The following is a 25,868-nucleotide window of genomic DNA, read 5'->3' as shown; positions in this document are numbered from 1 at the left end:
TTGCCAGTTTGAATACAGACCTCAACCAGATGAGAAAAGGGATATGATGACAAAGGTAGCTGTAATAGCAGGATAAAAGGAAAACCTCTTCCCTTCCTGTGTTGTTACAACAAACAAATGGACTTAGCCTTTTTCCCAGCGGGAACCCCATATAAAAACAACAGCAATTGCCCCACAAATGGCAGCAGTCCCAAGCTTTCATTATTCTCATGATGCCGCTAGGAGCCTTTTCCAAGCAGATGCTGTGATCTTCTCTAATGTTCTGGCACTTGCCCTTGCAAAGTTAGTCCAGCGTGTGTATGTCACCTATATGCGTACATGTGTCACCTACACGCGTGCACACTCACACAAATACAGTTTCACTCCTGCAGGCCCTAGGACGGGTACCCATTCTCCTCTCTACTGAGTAGTTAAATTTGACCCTGCTGGAGGCTGCCTGTGTCGGGCTGTGCTATGTTCCACTGACACACATGCACAGCATTTCCAAAAGACAGAATTATCCTGAGAGTCTAACTTCACCAGTCAGCTTAAAATTTGACTGATCATCTGTAACAGAATCTCGCTAACTGGTTTTCACAGATGAGTAAGAACAGATACTGCTGCTTTTTTTAATTGCTACCATCAAGCTTAATTGGATGTTCAAGTTGAATGAGTGTAAGTATACAGAGGCGGGTGTGGGAACATGTCCCACGTTGCACCCACCACATTCTTCTGGTCTTCTCTTGAAAGAGATATCATCATTATAGTAACCATCCTTAGCCATCCCACAGGTTTTGGGCTGGATGGAGCCCAGAGCCTCCCTTCCCCACCTGCCCTGGTCAGCAAGAGATAACGTGTGGGAAGCTGACACTGCCCCCACCCCGTTCCTCTGGTCTTTGCACACACAGCACCCTCCACAAACAGAATTAAATCCACATGAGAAACATCCACCAGGAAAAAAGAAATCTCTGACAAGGAAGAGATTGCACTGCTGAGGGCACTCCGAGGAGCACGGGAAGGAAGGGAGCTGGTGCTGAGTTAGCAGCATTGGCAGCAGACAGGTGTGCCGTGCTTGCAGGGAGGGACACCTTGTCCCATCCCAGGCTGGATGTTACAGCACATCCATCAGCAAGTGCACCGGTGGTCTCAGCAAATATGTGCAGCCACCGGTCCTGAGAAGAAAAACACCACTATAGATGCTGAGCAGAAACAACCTTTCTTAGGAAGTCACCTCAATTGCTTTTAAGAGGAATGAGAGGAACCTTTCCGGTCTTGATTAGCGGCATTGTGAGTTGTTTTGCAGATGAATTCCAGGGAGAAAAGGAAGAACATTTGTTTAGCTTTTATCAGCATTTCTTATGAATTTCTTTCAGTTCTTCTGCAAAAAAATAAAAACTCAAACATCCTGAAAGAGTCTCCTGTGGAAAGTCACGGATGTCGTAATCACTGCTTTTAGCTTCCATTGGTCTCAGAGATGTGAATCCAAACCACCCATGTCACAGGGGAGCCCCTAACAAGCCTTTCTCTAAATCTCTTCATGGAACTACTCACACTGCTTTACTTACACGTCTCCCCTCTGGCAGGAAGGAAGCAGAAGATGCCCTGCACTTCGTGTGTCATCTGCAGCTACTCTGTAAGAAATGCTTAACTGACCAAAACAGGGATGGGACCATGGTCAGTCCCGGGACCCTCTGTGCTTTATTTGTCCTATCATTTCCATACGTATCCCTTCTTTAAAATCAGTAGGACCAGCCAAGTTGTATCCTGAAGGGAAGTCCAGGTGCTGCGGTTCCCAGTGCAGGCTCAGGGATGCTGAACACAATACTGCCTGCTTCACGAGAGCTATACCTGCCCTTTGGTCATGCACGGGCAAGTCGATTTAAGTGTATATATTTGGTTCTGTCCCACCCTTAATACATTATTTATTTTTTCAAGGTCTGAGCTGTTTGTACAGCACCTGGCAACAACTAAACTGAAGCTGCTGGTCAGAGGGGCTGGGGAACGGTAGCGTTGATATAATACTGAAAGAACTGGGGTTAGCAGGGCACCGATGGAAGCCTCTGCCAGCTTGCGTGCGCAGTCTATCACTGCCCCTTTCACACAGCACAGATTTCATTATCCAGGTGAATAATAGGAGGAAAGGGAGGGCTAACTTCTGAAAGCCAGGACACAGATAAGCAAGTTTGCCAATATTAGGAGGGGGTAAGCTGGCTTAGAGCAGGTACTTTACGAATCAGCTTGAATCCCCTCCAAAGCCCTTGTGGTTTTGGGTCCAGGCAGACAAAGCAAAGCAATCCTTCAAGTGTTCTCAGTGTTGACACACACTGCTGAGTTCTGTGCATGCCAAGATAAAAAGAGGCAGCCTCCACTAGTCCATTATTCAGTGCTAGACAACTTGATTATGATGGAAACAAACTACACTTCTGCAATATTGACATTGTGATCTACAGTAACAAACAAGTTATAAAAAGCCTGTCACATTTTGAACTACTGCTATTGCTGTAATTAACGTTAACTCCATCTGAAACACATGATGTGTCTTCTTTAGAAAAAGGTTCAGGCAAAGTGCTATTCCATAAGAGCAGTTTTAATCCTCTCCTAACTTGGGTCATGATGTCATCACCTTTCAAAGCTGGTCTAAGCCAGGTTCTGGGGAAAAATTGTAAGGAAATTCCTATTAAAGTATGGTCTTGTGGTGATAAGAGCTGCTCTGCGTCAGGAGTAATTCATGCCTTCAGCAGAATTAGGTGTGTGCAAGGAAAACTTGGTCATTTCTCTGCAGCATAAAGTACCAGACAGTCTTATTTATTTTATGTTCCAGTTTCTGAGGAATTCTACAGAAAGCCTGGGAGTTTCGCTGGCCTGCTGTGCCCCAGGGCTCACCAGTGCCGAAAGCACGGTCCTACCCCACTGCTCTGCTTTTCTCCTCCACCTCTGAGCTGGAGGGTCTCAGCCATGCTCCCTGCCTTCTGCTGGTCTGACCACCCACACAACAAACCTGGCAGAGAACTATTTGCTTAGCTCAACGCTATCCAGAGATGGCAAACAGAAGGCAAGAGCACATGGCTGGCCAAGGATGGAGCAAGGGAGACCTCCCCCTTTCCAGGGCAGCTTGAGGGCAAACTGGTCTGTCTTTATCCTGTGCATGCACCCAGAGCCAAATAACTCACCACAGCTGGTCGGTCCCAAACCAACACACATGGAGCTCCCCAAGTGCATGATGGATTTGTGGAGCAGGAGAAGGAAGGCTAGAGCACCAGCACAGATGACAGGAGACTCAAATTCAAAGTCTCATAGATCTGTAGGCACTTCCCATGATTTCAGGGATTTAAGGTTCAGGGCTACAGTTTGCCTGCTGCCCATCTGTAAGCAGAGTGAACACTGTCCTAACCTACCAGGCTGCTGAGGATGATGAAGACTTTAGGCGTGCAGATAAAACTATAAGGAGCCATGCAAGTCCTGTGGAGATAAATACCCACTATAGAGTCGGCTTGAATTTCAACAAGTACTTTCTCTATCTGCAGAGCTTAGTCCTGCAGATTTACCCCGAAACATGAAGCAGACAGCCTGGAGCAGTCTCATGAGCTCAGGTGCTGCATAGGTGTAAGCAATTATTAATAACAAATCTGCTAGGCAAACATGTTTGAGCCATGACAATGTTGTATCCCAAAGCAGGACCAGATGACAGAGCAGTTAATTATTTGCTCTCGGTGCAAGTCTGTCTGTCCAGTGCCCATGCAGGTTTTATCACCCTGGCCTGTGCCTTGAGATCATTTGTGTTATTTCTGCTATCATTGTTGGTACTAACAACAATATCCCCACCAGCATTGTCTGGACTCAAAATGCAGCAGTTAGGGGAAAGGTTGTAGATGGGGGATGTTTTTTTGACACTGTCATCAGTGATTTGGGGCCACTTCCAAAGCTTTAGGGAAATACTGCTTGATCCAAAGCTAACACTTTGAGTCTAATTAACCTGGGCAATAGGTCTTAACAAAGAGCCAGCATTACTGCAGCAGATGCTGGGCTGGCATATCCTAGTTGGCTCTGGGGGGTTCAGGGGGCTCCAACCTCATGGAAGCCCCGATAGCTCAGCCCCAGCCAAGTTACTGCCCCGTTATTTTCACGAGGATGGTCCAGCCACAGCCCAGTGTGGTGTTGGTTTTCATGTTGATGGAACATACCACAGCTCCAATGTGAGCGAACATGCTAACATCAACAGAGCCTTTTCCCCAACCTAAACATATTACGGCATCAGCAAATTACAGGGCACTGTAAATTAGACTCCCTCTTGTGCAGACTCTGCTTGCTGGGCCAAGGCCACATCCCTCCCGTAAGGAAGGCAGCGGCAGAGGGTTTTGTTACTCCTCGGTCTCCCCTGCCTCTGCACTGCGCAGGGCTGTGTGCCTGGGCATGGTCGCATTTCTCATGCTCCCAGAGCATCCATCCCATGCGTACTCCCCAAAGGATGCTTTTGTCATGTTACGTCATGCCAGCGACCAGTAAACCTCCACAAAAAAAGACTACCCGTAGATCAGTGGTAGGGCATTTTTACCCATTACAAAAAAATACGCACCTAGGAAGGGACTGGCTTCTCCGTTCTGTCCCCAGTTTCTGAGAACCTGAAGTAGGAAAGGTTCAAACAACTCCCCAGAGCACCTAATTTGAAATCCTGGAAGCAGGTAAACAAGCAGACCTAGCTCACTGAGAGATGGGTTTTGGCTGAGATTTTTTTAATGGACCTTTTCTAGAGAACTGCAAAGTGTGGAGAAATGCTATTGCAGGTCTGGGAAAAACAATAATTAGAATGAACCATTGAACTCTTTTCACTGCAAAAACAACAAATGCAGCCCACACTGTCCCATCCCCCTTACCGCAGCTGGCAGCTTTGCTCGCAGGAGTAACCCGGGGCCACCGGCTCCAGCTCCGGCCGCATGCGGCCAAGCTCTGCCAGCTCCAACACCAAGACTGTGCCACACACACCTCAGTACAGCCACCCCTCCAGGTGCTGCATTTAATAAGAAAGGCCCTAAAAAAAGCAGCAAAAGAGGAGTGCACATAGGTAAATGATTATTTACAGCTGCTGCGTGGGGAGTGTTACACAAGGGGAGGGTGGAGTGCGTTCCACTGCCCTTCCACAGTTTGTGGGCTGAAAAGCCTATCACTGCTGTGGTGTTTCTACTCCCCCAAGACGGAGTTAATGCTGTTTACCTTGTAATAAGAATGCTATTTCTTGCTTTCTTTCCCTTGGCTGAGCTTGTTTTCACTGCTCCCCTGCTGCTCTCCTGCTGGGGGAGCTGGCTCTGAAGGCAGCCAGGAGTGCTGGGCTGGGAGTACCAGCATCCCACCCCTCCCACCTGCTGAACGTTACTGTGTGGTTCCCAAATTAAAAATCAAAGCCCTTGCCTGCAGCAGGAGGTGAATCCGTGGCAGGAGAGAGCTCTAGTAGTAGCACTGAGCAGCTCTCACATAGCTGGATCTTTCCTAGGAGCCAGGGAAGCAGGAAAGCTTGGCACTAGCTAGGCTATGTTGCTCTTTCCTCCCTGCCTCCTGTAGGATAGAGTCTTTCTCACTTTTTTTTTCTTTTCATTAAAAGCCACCTGCAAAATTTAGGGCATTAGCAAAGGTTGTCTTTATACCCTTCAGTCCTGGCGATCCTTGCTGGCAATGCAGATGGAGGTTGTTAACTGTGATGAGAAGGTTTGTTCTCATCCCTGATGTGAAAATGCAGTTCTTATGTCAGTCACATCCTTCAGCTTCCTGGACAAGAGCCAGTGGTGTACCTTTAACAGGAATGGTATTTTATGATGTGGCAGGTGAAGTACAAAAATATCATGGTAAGAACAGGACTTGTGCAATGTCCCAGACAGAATGTGCCACCAGCTCGTCTAACCCAGCCCGGCTATGCCGGTCAGGAACAACCTGGCGTGGTCGGATGGACCGGGTGATGCAAGGACTTTGGAAAAGTCCTTCCTTAAGGAGGAGGACCTGGACAACCGTAGAGAAGAAGGGCAGACAAGGAGCAGAACCCAATTTCAGAGCAAGGCAAAACCCAAACATACAAAAATACCTAAATATGGGAAATAACATCAAAATTCAGGTTCCTGACATGAAACCTGCCTCTAGGCCTGGCTGATGAACCAGATGGGAATGGAGGGTAGTTTCTGTGCCTCGAGGCAAATCTGGCAGATGGGTTGCCTGGTGCTCACCCCCCAGCCCAGGCAGGACCTACCAGCTGGCAGCTGCTTGCAGCCCCTGAGACAGCAAAGCAGAAGCACCCACAGGTTCTCATGGCTGGGGGCTCAGGGTGTCTCTGGCAGGTCTCGGTAGCAAATGTAGACCCTAGAAACACCAAGTCCCTGACGCAGTATGCTAGGAATCCAGGCAGGGCTTTTCTGGAAAAGCTGTAGGAGTTGGGATGTTTTCCAATCAAGCACATGAGGCTCAACAAAGGAGTGTTTTTCCCTTTCTGCTCAGTGATGCAGATGCCATAGTGTGCAGGACTTCTGTGGGAACTGCAGACAGGGTCAAAAGCAACGTGCCATAGAAGAGCAATCTCCTTGTCGCAGGCCAGGCTTCTAGAAGGTGGGAAATGGCAACCAAGCAAATTAAGGAACTAGTGGGATTGGAGGAATGAAGAGTTTAATAAATGGGGATAATAAGGAAATCCTTGCAACGTTGTTTGTGTTGCAATCAAAGGGTCAGTTTGGAAAGTCCAGGTCAGTTGGATGCAAAGCCTCAGCTGAAACGCATGGTTGTTGTGAGTCTGTGGTTGGTGGGGTAAACTGTGGCACCCTCTGAAAAACGCGTGCACCTGGACCAGCTCTGTGGTGAGCAACCCTGTCTGTGCTCAGCGTGACACAGCATCTCTTCTGCCAGTTGGAGGGCAAACGGTGTTGTGAGGGAGAACTCCTGATGGCATATGGGTGCTACTTGCTGGCAGGACTGTGTTTGGCCACATAAGAGGTTTTACGCTGCAAGATTTGACTGCAGCCCTACCATAGTGCAAACATGGCTGACTCTGCAGGATGCCTTTTCAGCTAGACACTGGCGTAAGACCCTGGGAGAAGATGCTGCTGCTGTTGATATCTTTTAGATGTCCTTTGTGAAAACTGTGAGACAATTTTACATCACTGTCAATTCACTGGCTGCCCCAGAATTATTCCGTATGTCTCCATGCTCAGGACAAAGGCTTGAGCTCTTTTGGTCTGGTTACTTATTTAGGCTTGCAAATCTGCTACATTTGAGCAACTTCAGGCAGTTCCTGGCATTTCTGGGGTTTGCTCTTAAGCAGAAGTGCTGCATTAATTTCTTTCCCTCAGTAATGCTATTATTTCTTCTTGTGCCTTATATTAAAAAGATTCTGAGCTTGCATGAGTATTTCACAAACATTTTTTATCACCAACTGTCACCAGCTCTATTGGTTATTTCTGGGATCTCCATTATCAGAGAGTTTTCCGTGCTTCAATACGCTATATCTATGTGCTCAGAGCAGTACAGGAAACAAAGGCAGATTTATTATAAGAAGCTCATGTGTAAATCAGAAGCTGAATCTGATAAAAGCATTAGCAGAGACAGTTTCTTAAAATTATCAAGTTGGAGAAGCCAAGAAATCCAACAGGCTGATGCTATTCCAAAAACATATTGAGCTCACTTACTTCTTTGAAGTATCTGAGTAATATAAACGAGCATGTAATTCCCACTGACAGTGAAGTTCCATGCACAGTATACACAGCTCTGGCACCATGTGAATAATAAATAATGGTGGGGAAGAAGATGCCAAGAAACAGTCAAAGTTCCCATTGTCTGTACAGACAAATGCCATCATTTCATCGCAAGATAGCTTTAGCAGCAGGAATGTCAGTGACACGCAAGGGTTGAAATCCAGTGGGAAACTGTCCCCCAATTTTCAACTCATGTTACTCCTTTTCTATGCAACCTACAGCAGAGATGGCCAAAGGGATGAAGAAAAAATGGTCGAGTGACATCGTATGATCATGCATGAAAGGCAGGGGAAAAGGGTTGGAAAGCTCCCTCCCAAGCATGGTCAAGGTCATCTCTTGAGATATCACCCCTCCAAGAAATACTCTGCCCCTTGTTCACCACTGTACAGGAATTAGGATCATGAGCCGTATGAAACTATGTTTACCCCCAAACTTCATCCTTGGCTTTCCAGCCAGCCTGCTGGCAACCCACAAACCATATCCAGACACAAGTTTGGCTGTGATTTTGTCACACTAAAAGTATAGCAAACAAACAAGCTAGCATCTGGCTCTTTCCTCTGGGCCAGACACACACACAGAGCTCCATCTCCTGCAGCGGCCTATTTTTGCCAGCAGCTGAGAAGTCCTACTGTCCATTTTATAGGTGGGATTGCTTTCCTTCCCTGTTCTTCTGCCCAGGAAACTTCAGAGTGCAACTTGCAAAAGTCCTTGGAGATGGAGTGAGCATGAAAACATGGGAAAAAAATTAATCTCAATGGAAATCCTTGACTAATTGACAGGTTGGAATAAGAATGACCATAGACCCCAAACTATGCCAAGGCAACCAGTCTGCTCCAGGCACTGCAAGCTCACTCAGCCAGCCACATGCCTGGCTGTTTTGCTCTGCCAGCTTTACAAGGCCTAATTAGCTCTATTCCTTTTGTTTGTAATTACAAAAGCAAACAGCCATTGGAGAGAGAGAGGGAATAGAGGCAGCAGCTCCTTGACTGAGCTTAAGAAATTTTTAAAAAGCTTGCCTCTCATCACATGTACTTAAAAATGTGAAAGGGATGAACACAAGAGCCCTGATGAACGGAAAAAGGTTTCCAGGCCAGGCAGAAGCAAGGGGGACAGAGCCTTGCTACCCTGGAGCAGTATCAGTGCCTCCAGCTGGAACCATTTTCTACCTGGCCTGCAAAAGTGTACATCTCCCTGGCTGTGCTCATTGTCACAGCTGGGAGCAAGCACAGTACCTCCCAAAGGGGCTTTTCAGTGAGATGGATCCTCCCAGGGCCCATCTCTTCCCAATCCTGTTAACCCAGAAATGTCAAGGAATTGCACCTAAGTTTTTACAAGACAAATAGATCAGCAGATCTCTTCCTGCTCTGGAAGCAGATGATCTTGTACAGATAGCCACAGCCTGCACATACCCTACCCCAGATAAAGCTTCAGAGAGCAAAGCACTGCTGAAACACAGAGCATCTCTCCTGGGAGTGCCTTGGCTCCATACCCCATCCCTTCCCCATTCCTGTAGCTCCCACTCCCCTGCAAGGGAACAGTCTGCCTTCCCCCTGCTCCTTCCTGCTCCACCCCTGCACAGCCTGCCTTGCTGAGGAGCAGACCTTCTGGTTCCTGGGCTGCAATCGTAGCAGATTACTGGGTGAGTTTCTGCCAGAGGCCACAACCGCCTGACTCACTGCAGAAGATTTGTCCCCACGTATGTCTGCTGTAGATACACACAGCTAAACAAGCTTCACACTAGCAGGCAAGCTCCCAAAAGCCCAAGCCCTCTCCCATCTCTTCTGTACATACTGTTTTAAGTTCTGCTCAAAACCAAGAAATGAAGCAATGCAGTCTGATTTTCTTTAAAAAAGTCCATTTATTGAAATTGTTTAAACACTTTATACAAGTTCCCAATAAAAGCATCTGCTCCCTGGCTCAGGGTTAATGTAAATACAAAAGCACAGACTTCAGTAGCTCTTCAATGTGACCTGAGCTGCCACCTCCTAAGATGAGGTCTCACAAGTCAGCTGCTGTGCATGGGCAATTCTCCATGGAGAAGTGGAACCCACATGACCCAGCTGCAAGTACAGGCCAACATCAACTCAAGCCCGAAGCAAATGCTCTGGTTGGTTTCTTTTAGTAACTTTGATTTATGTTGCAGAGAGTCAGGTCAAACAGAGGTACAAGGCTTATACAAACCACCACCGCCATGGTTTTACATTGCTCAGCCCCAGAGGTTCTCCCTGTCTACAGAAGGAAATCAAGACATCTGATGCCTCTGAACACATACACAGTTATAAAGCCTGGTCAGAAGCAACCAGTTCCCTTCAGTAGAAAAAGCAAGGTTTAGCTTTGGAGAACTGGTACCATCCTTCTAGGAATTATGAGACAGCCTCAGCCAGTGTTAGCCAAACACCAAGTGACTGGGTGTTTCAGAGGAAGGGGTGGGAACTTTTGAGCTGCATTTTTTTTTTAGATACAACTTAATATGCAAGGATGGCTTTATCTTTAAAATGCTAGTTTCTTCCTCTTTAGTGAGCTTGGATTAAAAGAAAATGCCATAACCTTTGGGTCAGTTTCCTTGGAATTTGCCTTCATATCATCACTGAAAGTGTTTACAAGAAGAAAGACAGGATCAAATGGCAGCATGTGAGGTATCCTTGGGGAAACATCAGGGAGCGGCAGTGCATTCAATTTGGTTTGCAGCATTTAGCTGTGCAAGGCAAACAGATCAGTAACTAAGCCGAAATGAGAAAGACTCAAGGAGATAGGGGTTTGTTGTAAGTGGCCGGTAACACACAATGGGATAAAGCTTCAAGCTCAGTTAGGTACTAGGAACATGGGGTGGGAACGTGGAGAAACAATCCCTGGCAGCACTCAGTGTCTAAGGAACAGCCGCAACAGCCCCACTGGAGACACCCAGTGAAAACAGAAGGTGACTGTTTTTCTTTAGCTCTTCCCTCAGTACCAGGGAAACCTGCAGCTGCTTTGGGAGTTGCTAACCTCTGTACCCACAATTTTTCAGCCTTTGTCTCAGACACAGTCAACTTACAAGATCTTGTCAAAAGAGCAATGACAGTTAAGCCAAGCCACCTTACACTGCATCTTCTGTTGGCCCAGCAGCATGTGCACGGACAGTTACAGATTTCAGTTTAAGTCACAGCAATTTCATTGTGTCTGACCCTTTGCCACGCCAATCTGCACAGAAAGGAGACTGCTCAAGATGACGACGCCAGTAAGACAGTACGAGAACATTTTAGATCTCTTCAAACATTCCTACATGTAAAGTCTTTTCCCTAAAATTATGTTTCCCCTTAAGCTATTGGTTTCATCACTTTGTGTATAATATATGTTCCTTTAATTCCTACACACACCACACTGGGCTCTAACTTAATGGGATATGGGACTGCATTGTTGCCATCTATTTTTTTTTTAAAAAACAACTAAAAAAAGCACCAACATCCATCTAAAAAAACAGTATCATTTTCCCTTTGACTCCCAAATACTAAACTTAACCCAAGCTTGGAGGTTTCATCTTTCCAGTGGCAACACCTATCAACCCAGGCTAGCCTTCCTCCACGGGCTGGGAGAAAAAAAGAGAAGTTATGTCCAGTAGCAAAGAGGATTACAAAAATATACACATTTTTGGGAGAAGAGGAAGGCAGAACCTAGAGTCTGAACTCTGCTCAGGACAGTGGCATTGCAGCGTCCTCTCCAAAATGCTTTCACTACCAGCGCTGGCGGTTGTTCTTTGTTTCATTATACATAATCCTTCCCTGTGGAGGGGGCGTTTTTTGGATAGCCTCGGGTGGGTGGATATGAAGTTTCTCTCCGCGGACAGGAGCAGCAGAGGAAGGCTCCCCCCAGCATGGCCAGAGAAGCAGCTGCCCAGCCAATGAAGAGCGCTGATCCAAACTCAAATCTGGGGGAGAAACAAGGAAGAAAGTGAGTACTGCAAGTAGCACCTCTGGATTAGAGTATTAGCGTGTGGCTAATTGCAAGTGGCTTCTTGCAAGGCAGCAGTTTGGAGCAGCCAGAGACTCAGCTTTGCACACTGGGTTAGTCCAGACTGTCAGCTCACCCTGCACAGCTGCAGGAGGGCTAAGCTCTGTGCAAACCAGGCCTTAAGCATTTATTGGAGGAAAAATGCACAAGTCACAGCAGTTAGGTCTGACAGTGATGCTGCCTTAAAGCCAATGCTTAATAGCTGCATGGATGATGAGATCTGGTCCTAATGCTTTTTCTGCACAGTTTGAAGCCAGCTCAGCTAGCTCAAGAAATTCTTTTATTTGTTTTGAGCCATAGCTACTCAAAACTAAGCCCTGTGAACATTTGTCATGCTATACTATAGTGTTATATCAAATGGGTCAGTACCTGGTGTTGACAGGGGTGAAAGGGTCATAAAAGGCCCGAGCCACTCTGTTGCCATACCACGACGTGGCCACCAGCGCTGCCAAACCTGCACATGAAAGGAACACAAAGTCATACCTTATTGAGAAGAAACCCAAAATAAATAAGATCACTGCAAAAATGTTATGTAGCTAAACCAGCATTTGGAGTGATGCTGAGCTGCTGCTACCCTGGGAAGATCTGAGCTGTTACTTAGTGCTGGTTGGGAGAGAAATTCAGAAAAGATTCGAGGTCACCCACAGTTACATGGCATCAGCAGCAGGACTGCTAACAGCCTTTCACCAGAGCAGGGCATCCAGGTCAAACTCAGCTCTGCTAATAGAGATGGAAGGCATACAGTCCATACAGAAAGCATAATGCTAGTGCCAAGAGACCTATTTGCTGTCTCAGACAGCCAGCAGCTACTGTGCCAAAGTCCTCTCTAGGGAATTCCCAGCCCAAAATGCTCTTGGAGCAATGACAGCAAACCCCCCATCCTCTCACATCCTATGCGAGATAAGTGCCATTTAGGAAATGGCACGTGTAACACTAACATCTGTATGTTACCAACCTGCAATGATGAAGATCACCCCACCAAAGACAGCCATCCGCATCTTCTTCACCTGATCATCTTCCATGCACTTCATACATTTCATGCCAGTCACAGCAACAAATACAGCAACAAGGCCCAGGAGTATAGCAGCCACCATCAAAGCCCGAGTGGCCTGTAGACTGCCTAGAAGACATTAGGATTTGAGTTACCACAAAGAAAACTCAATATACAAATAAAAATTCAAATTACTGGGCTCAGTAATCACATGTCAAAATACTCTGCTCCGTGTTACACAGGATACAAACAAGACATGCATTTTTAGCTTTAAGCTCCAAGACACTGTCATGCATCAGGATCAGAGGACTCTCAGCCTCTTCTAAAATGCATGGAGGGCATGCAACTCTTTGCAGGAAACGACCTGGGAATTGCCCTCAGACATCTTTTTTTCCTTGATCATTTGAATCCCAATTGGAAGGACATATTTGTTTATCAAAAGCAGTATTCAGATTTAGGCTCTACCTTGACAAAGCATTTAGGCACATGTTTTAATATGAATAGCACCATACATATGAATAGTCCCACAGCAGACATCAAGGCCCCTTTATTGCTTCCCAAACCTGTCTTACACAAATGCCTCAGTGCTGGTTTGGATATTTTTGCATTAAATCCTGAGTTTGAGTCTCAGAGGGTACAAAAATACAATTGCAACAGAAACAGGATTTTCCCAGCCAAGTGAAAAATAGTGGGTTTTTTCCCCTTGCCTAAAATATTTATCTTGTTAGGCTCATAGTTATTCAAATGTTTCAAGACCCTCTTGTGCTTTTGAAGAATTGGAGAATAGAGCGATGCCTCCCATAGGCAAGAGTTGTATTTGCCTGGATTCTCAGCTGACTCCATGTACTTCATCCAAGATTTGGCTTTGCGTTGACTCATCTGAAGGCAGACACACACATATGTACCTGAGCTACTGAATTCAGATTTTCTTGATACCAAAGGAGAAAGAAAATAATGATATAAATTAAGTCATTACTGATAAAAAGTCAGGTGACAAAACACCTGAATAGCATTGAGCCTGAGCTTCAATGCCTGGCAGAGCAGGTTTGTTTGAACAGCATGGATTTTAATATACAGTCCTGCTAAGATCTGGGAACAAACAGGGCTCGTTAATCACAGGAACAAGCTCCCAGGAGCATGCTGTAACCACAGCAGAAGCGTCCCTTGACACAGAAGGTTATCCAGCAGCAACGCAGGTACAGTTTTAGCAAGGTATCACCCAAATCTGTTCCCAAGTCTGGAGCTCACCCCTCAAAGCACACTGACTGCATTCTGCTAGAGCTCTGCAACGCGCTTCAAGCTTGGACAACTGCAAGATTTAAGCCTACAACAGAGCACCTGCAAACTCGGTCAGCACTAGTATGGTGAGTCCATCAGAGCCTGTGCTACAACAGGCTTTTTGGTTCAACTTGGAAAAACAGACAGGAATTCAAATGTGATACTGGCCAGGAGGGTAGCACAGCCGCACAACTACCCTCTGCGGCTTCTTTACTACTCTTTGTCCCACAGCACTGCTTGTGTAGGAAAATTCTTGGGACCCATGCCAACAACAGGTTATCAGGCTCTAGTTCGGCTTTAAAACAGATCTGGACCAGCCTCTATATGCACAAGCTTATTGTTCTGTAAATAGCTTACGAAACAAGATAAAACCAATAATAAAAACACAATAGTCAAAACAATAGGAAGTGACACACACTTTTGTAAGAAGAGAGTCATGGCTTTCTTGGGAAAAATCCCACTCTCAGCTTGGCTAAATGTCATCTCTCATTTCCTTCAAAGGGGAAGGGTGACACACCTCACACTGCCCAGGTGGTAATCAAAACCCATCTGTTGCATTGATTGCAGAAACCCATTTACAAAACCATTATCACTTTAGCATAAATCACAACAGCAGTATCCAAACACATTTTTAAGAGATTTATCTCCAACGTAAGACATTACACTCTAAAAATAATTTCTAGCTTACAGAAGTTACACCAATTTTCAGAAAGACTGCAGCTGACAGATTACCACCCAGGCAACCAATTCAGTTGCCATACATTTAAGGCTAGATTGTACATTCCAGCAGCAGCTCTAGAGAGGCCAGTAGCTGAACACACTCATTCATACTAGGGACATTTTCTGCAGAGGTACCAAATCTGTTTCCTCAAGTCCACAGTAAGCTGGGATGAGTCTTGCTGTAGAAGAAATTACTTGATAGGAGACAGTTTCAAAAGTGTTCTTTCCTGAAGGTGAAAATATGAGATGTTCTCCAACAACCAGAAAACTAGTTATAAGGGTGGGAAGATATGTTCTCACCTTCAAATACATTACTAAGGGACAAACACAGGAAAATGCTTCAAAGTTTCAGTGACCTCAGAAGACCTAGCTACGAAACCTGCTAGACATCTCAAGATGTACAAGTATTAACTGGATGCATGCCATGACAGCTTTGCAGAAGCAGCTGAACAAAAAAGCAGCATTGTGAGCATTTCCCAGGGCCTCCCACTTTCAGCAGCAGATCCTGGAAAGACATCTTCTGGTGTCCTCACCCCTCCCTTATCCATGGCCCTGTGGCATAAGAGGACAGAGGCATTTCAGAAACCTACAGTAGGACAGACAGACAGCTTGGAGTGTCTGCAAAACAGACTGTCCCTTTATCCCAAGAAGTTTTAATGTGACATGACTGTATTGGCCAACCACCCTCCCATCTGCCCTGTGCTCACAGCATGTGCTGGGAGACAGCGCTTTTGTCTTCTCACCACTTTTGCAATATGTGCAGTACACTGACTGCAGTTAATCATCATACAAGCTATTAGTTATTACGTACACATTAACAATCACGTTGTCAATAGAAGCTACACATCCAGAGGCTGAGAAAGCTAGTTTAATATGAGTTCTGTTGTTCACATGGGCCTTTCCAGGTGCTTTAAAAATCCCAAATGATCTAAGCATAATATTGTCTTAACCTGCTAAGCAGGACTGGCTACCAACAAGCAGAAATACTCTGCAGCAATTTAACTTCACATATTCTATCATACTGGAGAAACAGGATTTCCCCCACACTCCTCGCTGCTGCAACTGTCTCACCACAGGAACAGGTAGTGCAATGCTTGCAGCCTCCCATGCCGTACACCAAGGCTGTTGGAAAGCCCCGGCAGTCTCAGGAGCCCTTGGCGGGGGGACCAACACACAGTCCTGCACGATGTGAGACAAACTGGCCTGGTACCCAACAGCTGTCAGATGGCAACAATATTTTGCCAATATAAACCACTATTTACTTGGAAGCCAAGCCTTTTTATTGCTGGTTAGTAATTAGAGCCCTAGCCTGAAAAGCCTACAGTAAGAAGCAGCAAGTAGAGAGGCTTAAAACTACAGAGAATAGTTAATAACAAATGTGAATTCTGCAAGCCATAAAATACAGTGTAAGTCCACAAAAATTATAGCAGCTCACACCTGTTTTCACATAATGAAACCCACTCTTTTCAAAGCACGCTAAAAAAACAGCTCTAATTTATTGTTAGTGGGTTTGGACACAGACTACGTGATGGAGTTTATCCGAAGCCTATGCAAGACTTTCCTTCCCACAACTGTCATTACCTGACACAGAAGTAATTGCTGGCAACTGCTTAGTTAAAAAAGGACTTCACCAGCATATGTTTGAGGTTATTTTTCTGTCATCACATTTCCTTATTTATTCTGTTTATATCATCTACATTATAGAAGAGCTGTTGGGAAGGTGCCATAGGATTTTTGTAATGCCTGTTGGTAATGCAAAATTGCTGTAATGGCTCTGTGTGCAGATTATTTTCTGATAGGGATGCTCATTGACTGCCTTGTTTGTATTTAAACTACAGACTTTTTCTTCCCTTCCCCTGCACCTCCATGCAGCCAAGCCATGACAGAATACAGGTGAAACATGCTGTGCAGCTCCCTCTAATCTCTGCAAGGCAAGTTCCCAGGAGTTACAAGCACCCCTGTAGTGTAGGAAGCACATTACACCATCCACCCCCAAGAGAAGTCAGCAGCCTTCAAAGCCTTCCCAGTGGGGTTTCATGAAAGGTATCTCCTTGAAGGAGCAGGATCCAACATCATGCTGTCCCACCCTGCCAACATGTGAAAGTTACTTTTGTGCAGCAGGCAAGGGAACAAAGATCTGAGCAAGCAAGAACACCTTCAGAGGTAGCCAGCAAACATCTCTCACACTTTGCAGTCATTCTGGCTGGACACAGAAGCCTGCTAATGGCTTGAAGGCTTTCGAGTCCCTTACCAGACCCCTGCACACTCATCACCATCAGATATTACAATCTGGACTCCTTCAAAACACCTCTCCACAAGTCTAGAAGACTGTACAGAGGAATCTGGGCATGATGCACACTCAGACAGGGTCACGTTTCTTGCCAAACTGGAAAGGCTGGGAAGGCCTCACTGCACATCCAGTAAGTGACAGTGGCCTTGTACTCTGCCTACCCCAAAGCAAATAATGTTCAGTGCCATCCTGCATTCACTCAAACAGCAGAGAAACCTTGCTGGTAAGACAGACAACACATAGTACCACCATTTCCAGATTCCTGATCAGAGGAGAGCTAGGCAGCCCATTTTCCCACAAAGCCTGGAAATTCCCTTACCAAGAGGTTTAGTAACACGTAGTAACACTAGCTACTAAAGCTGCTTAGAAGCTGCTTGCAGAGGAATAAAGCCAGTGTATTGCAACAGACTCCCATCCCCTCTTGCAGACACAACGCAGTACCACCACACAGGAACAGCCTCAGTGGCATTCCAAGTAACCCTCTACCTTCTCAAAGTGTGGCACAAGTGAGACTGTTATCACTCGATCATGATTTTTCATGAGGAAGGAACAGGGATTAAGAAACATGGGAGGAAATTAACCCTTAACCCACATGAAAGCACAGAAAGCAGCAGGTTTTACCTGCTTACTCCAGATCTAAAGATGGAGAGATGTGACAAACTATTTGGACACATCTTTACCTCCTGCTACAGCTTTGTCCCTCCTTGGGCCACCCTCCCAACTCCCCCACCACGAGGACAGAACAACAGTAACCTAGGCATGAACCCTTCCTTCCCCCCACCCATCCTCCTCTACCACCCTGGCTGAGCCTGTTTGAGGAGCTGGAAAGGTGTAGGAAGGAAGATTTCACATTTCAGTGATGCTGTTTGACCCAGAGGGCATCCAAACCCTTGTTTATTTTCTGGGCTAGGGCAAAGGCTCATTGTGGATGTACTAGGTTTGGTGATGAAGTAGTAGATGAGTCTCAGCTTGTCTCAAGCACAGAACCTCTCCCAGCAAAACCAAACAGGGCAATGAGTATCTTCAGCTAAAACAGCATTAGACAGGACCCATAACAACCTCTGCTCTGAACAGAAGAGTGTGGCATTAGGTGGGGCTGAAGGCTTCCAGAGACAGGTACCAGGAGCCATTCTCCCTCCTGCCTGAGACCCTGGAGGAGCACAATGCTGAGCTAAGCTCCATGGACAATGCTGGAGGGCCACAAGAACAATGCTGAGGCAGTGCAACAAAGCCTTGTTGCAAGGGTGGCTTTTGTTGCCTCTGTGTCTGCACGTGGCCACGCACTGCTTTTCACGTAAGCCAGCAAAACGCAGCCTTTCTATTGCCTGAATAGGAGCACTGACATAAGCCCTCAGCTGAACGCAGCTGCGGGAGAAGTGCCAGCATGGGTGCACTCCAGCATGTGGCCACACAGAAAGCTGGAGGCCCCTCAGCTGGCTAACAGGGCTCATCAGCTTGTGCCAACCCCATCTCTGACATGCAGCATCAGTCCAAGCAGCCAAACACTGACATATCTAGAGGAATGGCAAAGCCAAAAGATGGCTGGCAAAGCCTCCCTGCATTCCCACAACCATGAATTACTGCAGGTGTGAAGACACTCAGTCTTTTCTATGGGGATAAAGTAATTGCAGATCCGGGCCTTTCCCATCAGTGCATGAGGCTCTGACATGTGGCACGGAGCATTCAGGGCACGTGGAGCTCTGTCCGGACAGCATGGCCATGCAGAAGTTTTTCTGCCCACATAGCTGTACCACCTTCACCATGACAAATGAATGCAGTAAGAGAGCTCTTACTGCACAGCAGCACCTGTCTCAGGGTGCAGCTAATTAGGTATAAATGGGTTTTTCACACCTCCACCCAAAACAGCACTGCTGGTCCCTGCCCAAGCCTACGTGGCTGTACGACCTTGAAGGGAGACCAGGCATGGAAAAGAGCCGATAAGGTGTATGTCCCTAGGCACGATCTGCTTTCAAGCGGGAAAGGTGCAACCTCAGCCAGCTGGGGTACCAAAAGAACAAGCAATCCTTTAGCCAGCCCTCACTGACTTTCCCAGCAAAGAAAACATCCCCTGCGATTTTTGTGTTTCTTGGGCTTCCTGGAAATTTTCAGGCAAGCATGCCCTGCAGGGCCAGGGGCTCCGCAGGAGCACAAAAGGCCACTAATAGCTCAGCCTCGGTCCCTGGCACCTCACACCTCCCTCCCCCGTAACCCTGGAAGAGAAGAGCCTTTATTGTTTGCAGGACAAAGGTGAGGGGAGCAGCTGGTTTTCAGCACTCGGCCATGAATAGGGCAGGTCTAGAGGTCCTGGGGCAGGTTTTTAGGAGTCTGTTCAAGCCAAGCTCCCCATCTGATTCTGCAGGCAGGTCTCATTTACAGCACAATGGGCTGCAGCCACACAACCCCCGAGGCAAGTTTACCTTTCGCAACCCATCCAGGGGGTGGCTGGAGATTCCTCAGCACTGCTGGCATCTTCTCCCCCCACCCTCAGTGCGAGATAAGAGGCTTGAAGCTGAGCTTATACATAATTACTACTCAAACCACCCCGAACTGTGTGCTTAGCCCAGCCCTGATTATCCGCAGCCCTGCGCCCTGTTAGTGCTAAGTGGGTGCACCGCACTCCCAAAGGGAGTAATTTGCGCCTCTGTCAGCTGCAGGGCCCACGGGTGTTCGGTGCAAGGGAGCAAGAGTGATTGATGATGTGGGCTAGCAATAAAGGTGGGGCTCGGGGTGTCCGGCTTCACTGCATGACACACAGGTCGGGTTGGTGGCAATCTAACTCGGAGATACGCCCCATGGTCCCCGGTTTATGTGAAACCGCCTGCTCATTCCTTTAGGAAAGAGAAGGTGACCACGGTGGCAATTATTTTATTAATTAGGAAGGGAGAAGGATGAAGGTGTTACAGGACACTACTGGACTCGGGACGAGGGGCGGGATATTGATCCATTTTTTTTTAACCGCCTTGTACCCGACGCCCCAGAAGCTGTATGCTCCAGCGCTCTAGAAACAGCCCTCACTGGGGCTCCAGTTCGCCGGGACCGCCCCGAGCGACACCCCAGCAAGCCAGGCATCCATGAGATGGCTTCGCCATCCCAGGACAAGATAAGAGACCTAGAAATTACCTTGATATAATGGTCTGCCTAAAAACCAGAGGCAGCGCCACCTGGGCTGGAGTCCAGCTCACCTGCCAGCCCTTTGCTTAAAAGCCCCACGGGAGTAGCAACGACTTTCCCAGAGAACAAAAGACCAAAACAGTCAAAGGCAAAAATAAAAGGAGCCGTGCTCGAAAAGACCGCTTCAGCACCGCTCATGAACCTTGCTTCCTGCTGAGCCGTGTCCAATGAATGCAGTCCCTGTCCGAACTTCCACAGCCAAAAGCTCTTGCTCGCAATCACGGCGCTTCCCCGAACACACGTTGAAGCTCCGACCCTTCCCCTCCCGGGTCGGTTTTTTTGGGGGACGGTCAGGGGGGACGCCTTCGGTTCCCCCTCGTCCAGTACTGCCCCGCCGAGCTCCACCGCCCCCCGCCCGGGGAGCGCTTCAACAAGGGAGAGCCACCGGGGAACCCCAAGAGACACGCATCCGAGCCCCGACGGAACGAGGGGCCACCAAAAAGATGGGTGACCCTAAGCCCTTCAACTCCGAAGGCACAGGCGGCATAGCTCTAACGGGACAGAGACCTTGAGACCCGACGGCATCGGCATCCCCAGAGGGACAGGCACCGGCGAGGGGGTGCGGCAGTAGTGGCACCCCCGGTCCCCACACTTCAGCCCGAGCCCCGACACGACCGACACCGGCACGGGGATAATGACCCTGCGGGACCAACACCCTCAGCCCAACCGGAGAAGCACTGAACGGCTGGGATGGCCCCGACGGGACGGACACCTCCAGCCCCAACTCCGACAGGACAGGCACCCAAACACCCCACCCCGCAGCCCCAACTTACTCTCCAGCTTGAGCAGCGAGTCGTACACCTTGCACTGGATCTGCCCCGTGCTCTGCATGGCGCACGACATCCACAGCCCCTCATAGAGCGCCTGAGCCGTGACGATGTTGTCCCCCGCGTAGGATGCCATCTTCCACTGTGGCATGGCGGTGCTGATGATGATGCCGATCCAGCCCAGGAAGGCCAGCACGAAGCCCAGGAGCTGCAGTCCCCCGCTGGCCATGTCTGCGTAGAGTCGGGCCGAGGAGGGGGAGCGCGGGGGCTGCTCCGCACCGGCGGAGAGTCGCTGCAAGTGGAACGAGGGAGCGCAACCAGCGCCGCGCACCGCACTACCGCCCGCGCACCGCCCCGCGCAGCTTTTAAAGCCGCGCAAAGGGCGCCCCCTGGCGGCTGCGGTCCCGCCCCGCCCCGCGGGGTTTTCCGCGGTGGGGCGCGGCCCTTCGCACCCTCCCGCCTTCCTCCGCGGTGAAGCTGGGGGAGCCGCCCTGGCCGGTGATGCTCCCCCACACACATCCACCCACCCCTTCCTCCCTGGGCGCAGCGTCGGGGGGGGATGTCGACACCCCCGGGGTGAGGGGGCAGCAAAATGCCCCCCCCCCCCCCCAGGAGCGACCTCCTCCTTCAGGGTTTCGCCCCGACCTGCAGCCTCTGGGGGAGAAACTGCTGGTGGGACTGTCCTTTCTGTCCCCCTCCCGGGGCGTACCAGGGGATGCTTCGGCACGCTCGGAGGTTTTGGCACCTCCAAAGGGTGCTCTGGTTGTGCTCGTGGATCTCCCCACTTCTAGAGCTGGGGGCCCTGAGATCATGAACCCACACCCACCTTCCATGAGTCTGCTGCCTTTACCAGCCAGAGCTATCAACTTCCCTTTTCGGTGAAGACACCCTCCCTGAGCCAGCACATCGGACGGGAAAGGTGGAGACTGGGCTGTGCCAGTCCCACTCGTCCCGCTGGTGTCCGTGACCCACCGTCCCCAGCCCACCCCAGTGCCGCCACCGCAAGGCAAGGGCAGGGGGCATTCCCCACCTGGCAGACTCACTGCCCGGCTCCCCGGGCACGCAGCACACGCGGGAATAAACTGCCGCAGAGGAAACAATAAAGAAGTCGTGAAAATTATCAGTACTATGATTTTAAAGGGCTTTCAAAGAGGCAGCTGAGCAAACACTCATCATCTATGTACAAATGCTGCCAGGACCCTAAATCCAAACTTTTGAGTCTACCATTTTAATAAGGACGATCAGCTGTACATCTTTGCATTAATGGGTCTCTCTTAAAGGAGAAATTTCGATGTTTTGAATGCTTCAGTGATTTACTAAGGCTTATTGAACAAGGGGATTACAGACCAGGAAGGAGTGTCCTCTTTCTCGGGCATGTATTTGTCCAGTTATTATAGCTTCCCTTTCTCCTACGTGAATATTTGAATATTGACTGATCCAGACTCAGAATAGGCGGAGTGAGGACAAACTGCCTCAGAGGCCCGGGGAGCACACGGCATGGTCTGGGTGGTGCTGCCTGCCTTCACCACGGGCTGGATGGAGGGGACGTTCAGCCTGGACCTGCTGTAAATCCAGGCTCTGAGATAAACAGGTGATAATTACTGATAAAGGTCCTGCTGGAGGTAGGGATGGGGTTGTATTGTTTTGACACCGTGGTTTGCTGCATTCTGATGACTTAGGAGATTTTGCTGGAGCTGCTTCCTGAGATTTGCAAACAGACAAACAGACAGACTCGTGATTACCTGACCAGTCCTGCGCAATGCTGGGGGGGGTCAAAGGGGAGAAAAGCAACTGCAATCTCGCCACACCGGGCAGAGACAAAGCAAGGCTGGTTTGCTCTGAAAACACATGTGGCTGCCGGTCCCCAACGTCTGGGCAGAGTGATGAAATCCATCATAGTTACCTGGTAGCAAACTTTTCCAGTCATGTCCTTTTTCACTTTTGAAGGATTAGGGAGCTGAGAATCTGCAGCTGAAGAAATGGTGTTTTCCTGGGTCTCTGTGGACCCCAGTTTTATAGCTTTGGGAGTGAAGAAGAGGAAAGCAGCAAAGTTTTCTTTGGCAATGCAGAGAGAACAAAGTAGATGTGTCTCTCTGTGTGTTCATCAAGAACTCTGTTACAGGGAGTAGAGAAACCAGCATGATGTCGGTTGGACCTGGTCGCTGGGAGGAACAATTCCTTGCCTGATGAAAAGGCAGGGCAGAAACCCAAGCGAACCTGAGGAAAGCAGGGTTAGGAGTGTCTGGATTGGATCATTGATGTCTGGGTTGTCGTATCAGTCCAATAATGTCTGTCTGCAAAGGAATGTACAGTGTTCCCAGATGCTTCAGAGCACCGAACCGACTCGCTCCTCTCCTGACCCTCCTGCCACCCCCCAGACAGATAAGGCAGCTCCTCAGTGATTCCTGCAGTGTGAGGTCAGCTCTGGACAGGGGTACAAGTTCCAAAGACACTTTTAGCAGGTTTAGATCCTTTGGCTACAGATTCTGAGCAGCCAGGAGGGGGGAACAGAGCTGTTTTGTGTGGGAAGGACTTGGGCTTTCTACTGAACTTTCTAGGAAAGTAGAGGGAGGAGTCCTGGGTGGCAATGATCCAATTGCACTTGCACTGGGAGGGACATCAAGAGTGGTCTTGAGGACATGTATGTAGCAGACACACAGGCATGTGCTGCGTCATGTAGCACTCTGACCACGCTGCTGGCTCTTGGAAGGACTACAATCCATGCCCACCCTGTACTTGGGAAAAGCTGGGCTTAGGGTGTGTCCTGGGGGCATCTTTGGGTCAGTTTGTGCCAAATCTGTCCATAGTGTGAGTCTGACTGCTTGGACATATAGTAGGACACCATGGATCCTCAGTTTCTTCCCCTTCCAGAAGGTCATGGAGCTTAGACTGAAGACAGCCTTCTTCTGAGAGAGGTGCTGTGGGATTACAGTCTACAGCTGCCTGGAGATGGGCGCTGTGTTCCTGAGGGGCTGTACAGCCGTCCCATTGCTCCTCTGTCCATGATTCTGTGCCTGCATCTGGCTTTGTGGAAGTGAGAGCTTGAAGACAAGTTGCTCATGTCTCTTTGACCATTGAACACCTCTGACAATCCGTATAAACACCTTGTGCACAGAGTCCCAGCCTCATGAACATCCAATTTATATTTTGCTTTCCAGGGACAATTTGAAGTTGATACTTATTACTCACATTTCATGAGAGATTTCAAAACCCAGCAACTCTTTCTGTGGACAGCACAAGGAATTTACAGAGCAAGATAAACACTGAAACTCCACTTTTCCCCTTCATCACTCATCAGTGTTCTCAGTGCTCTGGAATTTGCAGAGAATTTTACAGCATCCTTAAGAGCATTGAGCCTCCTTTTCTGGACTTCCTTGCTTTGAGACATGAAATATCTTATTTCGTTTATTTCTGCACTTGTTCAATGGGCAAAATAAATGCTCTTTTTACTCAATAATCACTGCCTTTCCTCTTCTGCCTAAGATTCTTTTTTCACTGGAAGTTCCAAAGACTTTTCACTCTACTTTTGCCTATTTTTCCTACCTGACTTTTGGGGAAATACCATTCCTTCAGATCATTAATCTCAGCTGAAAGACCTGGGTTTATCCAAGATGTTGCAATCTTCTCTGTATTCTCTAGGCTAAAGGTACTCCAGTACTGACAGTCCTTAGTGACTGGCCTGTTCTTAAGTAAACACGTGAGTCTTCATTTTTTTGCCCTTTGCAAAAGCAGGATCTAATGAGAAGAGACATGTATATAGACAGTTACTGAAATCAAACTGGGACATTTTAGTCTGCAGGTAGACAGACTCCTCTAATTGTTCATAGACATCATCCTCATGTGCGACAGTCCTTGCTGCACTGAGCAAATGCTTACCACCTTGGTCATGTCGCTCCTTTGGGTGTTAGTCAGACAAGCAGCCTCACCTCTGTACTCAGCAGAGATTTGTGCTCCGTGGGTAGTAAATGATACCTGTTTCCTTTTCTGGCAAAAACAAGCTTTAACACTTGCCAGGACTTGCAAGTGAGCAGCCTGGTTTCCTCTTCTCTCAGATGTTTCTCGGGGAAGGTCTCACTGTGCAAAGCCTGTGTTTGGAGATCACAGGGTTACATGTGATCCTCAGTCCTGGCATCCCCTGAAGCTGCCCTGACTTCATCCTTGAGCTAAAACTCATGTATTAGGGGGAAACTTCTCATTCTGATTAAAAGTTATTATAAGTATGGGCAGGTGCGCAGAGCAGGCACAGCTGCATGATCCTGGTTTCGGAGCAAAGCCACAAGCTCCACATCTGGACCAGAAAATGGGAATGGCCAGCCAACATCAACCCAGCCCACTGTTTCTGGTGGCAGCCAGTTGTAGAGCCAGGGAATAACACAAGCACATAGTGACACTACCCCAAAACATGTTACACCCCACCCTGAGCCATGTCTGAATATATCCCGAGCCAGTGCCAGGACTTTTAACTTTAATTTTGCTCACTTGATTTTTCCTCCATAAATTTGTCTGATTTTTGAAATTTCTGGCACCTGCAGCATCCTGCAGCAAGGAGTTTTGCAGGTTTACTCTGTGTTTCACAAGAAAATACAACATCTTGTTTCTTTTGAACAGTATGCCTTGCTGTTTCATTTGATGTCCTCAAAGTTCTGGGGAAAAAAGAGCAGACTGGTGGGACCACATGCATTTAGCTCTGGTTTACATTGTCTAGAAAAAGCTTAAAATGACTTTGTTGTTTATCTGCAGGCTGCTTTTTCTTCTCTCTCTCCCACTTACTCCCCCGTCCATCCAGGAGAAACACCCCTGCTGAACCTTAGCTCCAAACACTGTTTTGCAGGCAGCGCCCAGCTGTCTTTGCCCAGATGTCAGGAGGATCTAAGACGACTGCAAATCTTCCCTGGGATTAGCCAGGATTGCGTCCAACCCAGTCTGCAGTGAGGAGCAGACGTGTTTGACCATGGTAGCAGCTG

At 48.1% G+C, this 25,868-nt stretch overlaps 1 protein-coding gene across 1 annotated transcript; it reads right to left on the bottom strand.

The window, feature by feature from the left end:
* Positions 1-9,538: 9,538 nt before the first annotated feature.
* CLDN1 (claudin 1) lies at positions 9,539-21,242 on the bottom strand. Its single transcript, XM_054835793.1, has 4 exons — positions 20,911-21,242; positions 12,643-12,807; positions 12,057-12,141; positions 9,539-11,604 (listed from the first exon to the last, which is right to left on the bottom strand). Exons 1-4 carry the CDS (start codon positions 21,131-21,133, stop codon positions 11,442-11,444), a joined length of 636 nt encoding a protein of 211 aa, XP_054691768.1. The 5' UTR covers positions 21,134-21,242; the 3' UTR covers positions 9,539-11,441.
* Between the last annotated feature and the right edge of the window lie 4,626 nt (positions 21,243-25,868).

Source organism: Grus americana, chromosome 9 (assembly GCF_028858705.1).
Source record: "Grus americana isolate bGruAme1 chromosome 9, bGruAme1.mat, whole genome shotgun sequence".
NCBI classification, from domain to species: domain Eukaryota; kingdom Metazoa; phylum Chordata; class Aves; order Gruiformes; family Gruidae; genus Grus; species Grus americana.
This window is presented reverse-complemented; position numbering and strand designations above follow the sequence as displayed.

Bases quoted from the DNA above. Each gene is read 5' to 3' on its own strand.
- CLDN1 (XM_054835793.1), bottom strand. From the start codon at position 21,133: ATGGCCAGCGGGGGACTGCAGCTCCTGGGCTTCGTGCTGGCCTTCCTG. The intron at 12,142-12,642 runs GTTGGTAACATA...TTTCATGTGCAG, and splicing joins GGTGATCTTCATCATTGCAG to GTTTGGCAGCGCTGGTGGCC. The intron at 11,605-12,056 runs GTACTGACCCAT...TTTCTCCCCCAG, and splicing joins TTCACCCCTGTCAACACCAG to ATTTGAGTTTGGATCAGCGC.